The sequence below is a fragment of the Glycine max genome, chromosome 1, assembly GCF_000004515.6.
Source record: "Glycine max cultivar Williams 82 chromosome 1, Glycine_max_v4.0, whole genome shotgun sequence".
NCBI lineage: Eukaryota > Viridiplantae > Streptophyta > Magnoliopsida > Fabales > Fabaceae > Glycine > Glycine max.
In genome coordinates this window covers 11,694,713-11,697,151 of record NC_016088.4, presented here as the reverse complement: position 1 = coordinate 11,697,151, position 2,439 = coordinate 11,694,713, and the positions used below count along the sequence as shown (strand labels likewise).

Genomic DNA, 2,439 nt, shown 5'->3' with positions numbered 1-2,439 from the left:
TACAGAGAAATGAGAATATCATATTCTGGCTAGGTACACTGCTTCATCACCAACAAGGATAAGGACGCGGCGATGTGGAAGACAATAACTGTTTAATTCTTCTGTACTATGTACGTAAACTTGATTTTTATTTTATATATTATAATGATTCCATGTAAGGAGCATGTAAAGCTGTTAATTATTTGATAATTGACACACACACACACACACACACACATATATATATATATATATATATATATATATATATATATATATATATTTGTTTATATATATGATATGGTTCTAAACTCATACATCTCCAATGAAGGCACAAAAGATCATAGAAATCTAAAGTAAGAAGAAGGGACATATATAAGATAAGAGTAATTAATATGTTTGTGTATATATAGTGGAGAATAGAATAGCCTCATTCATGAATCATGTCTGCAGGAGTGATTGATTGGTTTAAGGGATCAGGTTTGAGTTGAGAAGTGTTGCATGGAAGGTCCTCCAAATCTTCCATGGTGCAAGCAAAAGCGGTTCCAATTTGCATGTCTGCTAGCATTTGGCGAAGAGCGGAAGCTTCTTCCTTGAGGCGTGCATTCTCTTGGAGGACTCTGTCATGGGATTCAGACACATGGTTGAGTTTGTCAATAAGGTTGTGGTTCTCAGTTCTGAGCCTAACAACCTGTGACCACAGCTCATCCAGGTGCTTCTGCTTCCTCATCCTTGACCTGCGAGCGGATTCTCGGTTCGATATCATTCTCCGGTGCTTCCTTTCGTCGATGATGTTGAACTGGATTTCATCAGCTTCATCAGAGGTTGAGTTGCTGCTGAGGCATGAAGAGGGAGGAACAACAAATTCATGGCCTGAAGGAGGGAAGTGGCAGTTTGGAAAGTTGCTTAGGAGGGTGTTAAGATGGAGATTAGGGATGTCACTTTGCAGAAGGCTAAAGTTTGGTGGAACTAGGAATGGATTTTCAGGTGCTAGATAGTGGACTCCTCTGATCTCACTAGGAACCATGGTGGGAAATTTAGAACTATTTTTCAAGATGATGGTTTAAGGGTCTGATTGTAAGGTATGTTGAGAATCTGAGATGATATTGGAACTGGGGAAGGTTGTGTGAGAATTGGGGTGAATTTATAGAAGATTATGGCAAGAAAAGTGGGGCCAGTTTGGGCAAAGAGTCATGGTACTGGGGCTTACATGAGCAGAAATTCAACAATAATTGGGAAGTGCTTCTGCTAATGTATGCATGTGGTATGAGATATACATCCAGGGGAAGACCACTTTTTATTATATAAGTGGCTGTATAGAGTCCATGTCATAAAGTTGTTGGGTTATATGTAGTGTATATACTTTTATGCAGTGTATATGTTATCTATGGCTCTATATATGTTCACATTTGTCATTACGTATATGGTGTAATGGAAATTTATGACTTGAAACTTTTGTCAAGAGATACAACCTTTGATAAAAAAGAGAGGATGGAGCTTAAATTCTATCTATAATGACTAAGACAAGTAGAATAGCAAGGTTTTAAAATGCAGATGCGATTATCGGCTATTGATGAGAGTCAACTACAGATGAGTTCTAACACAATGGTAAAGTTGTGCCTTGATAACCGGTTGATCATGAATTTGAGTTCAGAAACAGACTCTTTACATATGCCAGGGAAAAGTTGCATACAAGTACCCGTACAGTAGTTAGTTAGATGTGAGTCTACTATGATCTATATAATCTATAATCAAGGTGTGTTAAATTGAATTCACAGTTGCGGTTAACTTGTAGAAAATTGTGGACAACTGCGACCGATATGATTGCAATTGTGGCCATAAAATCGTCAAAAACTTTATATTACGGTCGTAATTGCGGTGAACTGTTTCTTAAAGCCATGTTTGTAACCACTGTTTGATGTGTTTGTAGTGATCATCATAATCAAAATGTTGCAGCCGCATCATATAGTGTGATTGGAAATTTAAAATCTTTTTTAGCACATACAAATCGATGGCCAAGTCAATTTCAGGGGAGCTTTTCTTGCGGTCCCTACCCAATTTCGGAAGCAATTTTGAAAATTGAAAACTCTTACAACCAATAATTCCTTTTGATACATGACGCAATGAAGGCCTGTTTAAAAGGAGCAAGAATTGATATTTTATAGTCATTATTATTATAATTATGATGACTCATTAGTCACTATATGGATTGAAGGGACTATTCTGCTGGAGCAATTGTGTTTTTTTAAGCAAATAAACACCTTGTACCTAAATTCCAACCATTTCAACACGTAAACACTTCTATTAACCAGATCAAGGCAAATAATTACTCAAGACTCAGTGTGAACTTGATCACACACCTTTGTGTTCTGTTTTCTAGTTGATTTGCGTACTTATTATCATGTTCTGCATAGCATAGACAAAGTACCAGGTCAAAATCATGAAAAAACTAATGAGATC

The 2,439-nt window shown here is 36.8% G+C and overlaps 1 protein-coding gene across 1 annotated transcript; it reads right to left on the bottom strand.

The window, feature by feature from the left end:
* Window positions 1-406: 406 nt before the first annotated feature.
* Window positions 407-1,077, bottom strand: BZIP35 (bZIP transcription factor bZIP35). Its single transcript, NM_001250021.1, has one exon. The coding sequence runs from the start codon at window positions 1,004-1,006 to the stop codon at window positions 410-412; it is 597 nt and encodes a 198-aa protein (NP_001236950.1). The 5' UTR covers window positions 1,007-1,077; the 3' UTR covers window positions 407-409.
* Window positions 1,078-2,439: the final 1,362 nt, after the last annotated feature.

Coding starts and splice junctions, on each gene's coding strand:
- BZIP35 (NM_001250021.1), bottom strand. CDS start 1,006: ATGGTTCCTAGTGAGATCAGAGGAGTCCACTATCTAGCACCTGAAAAT.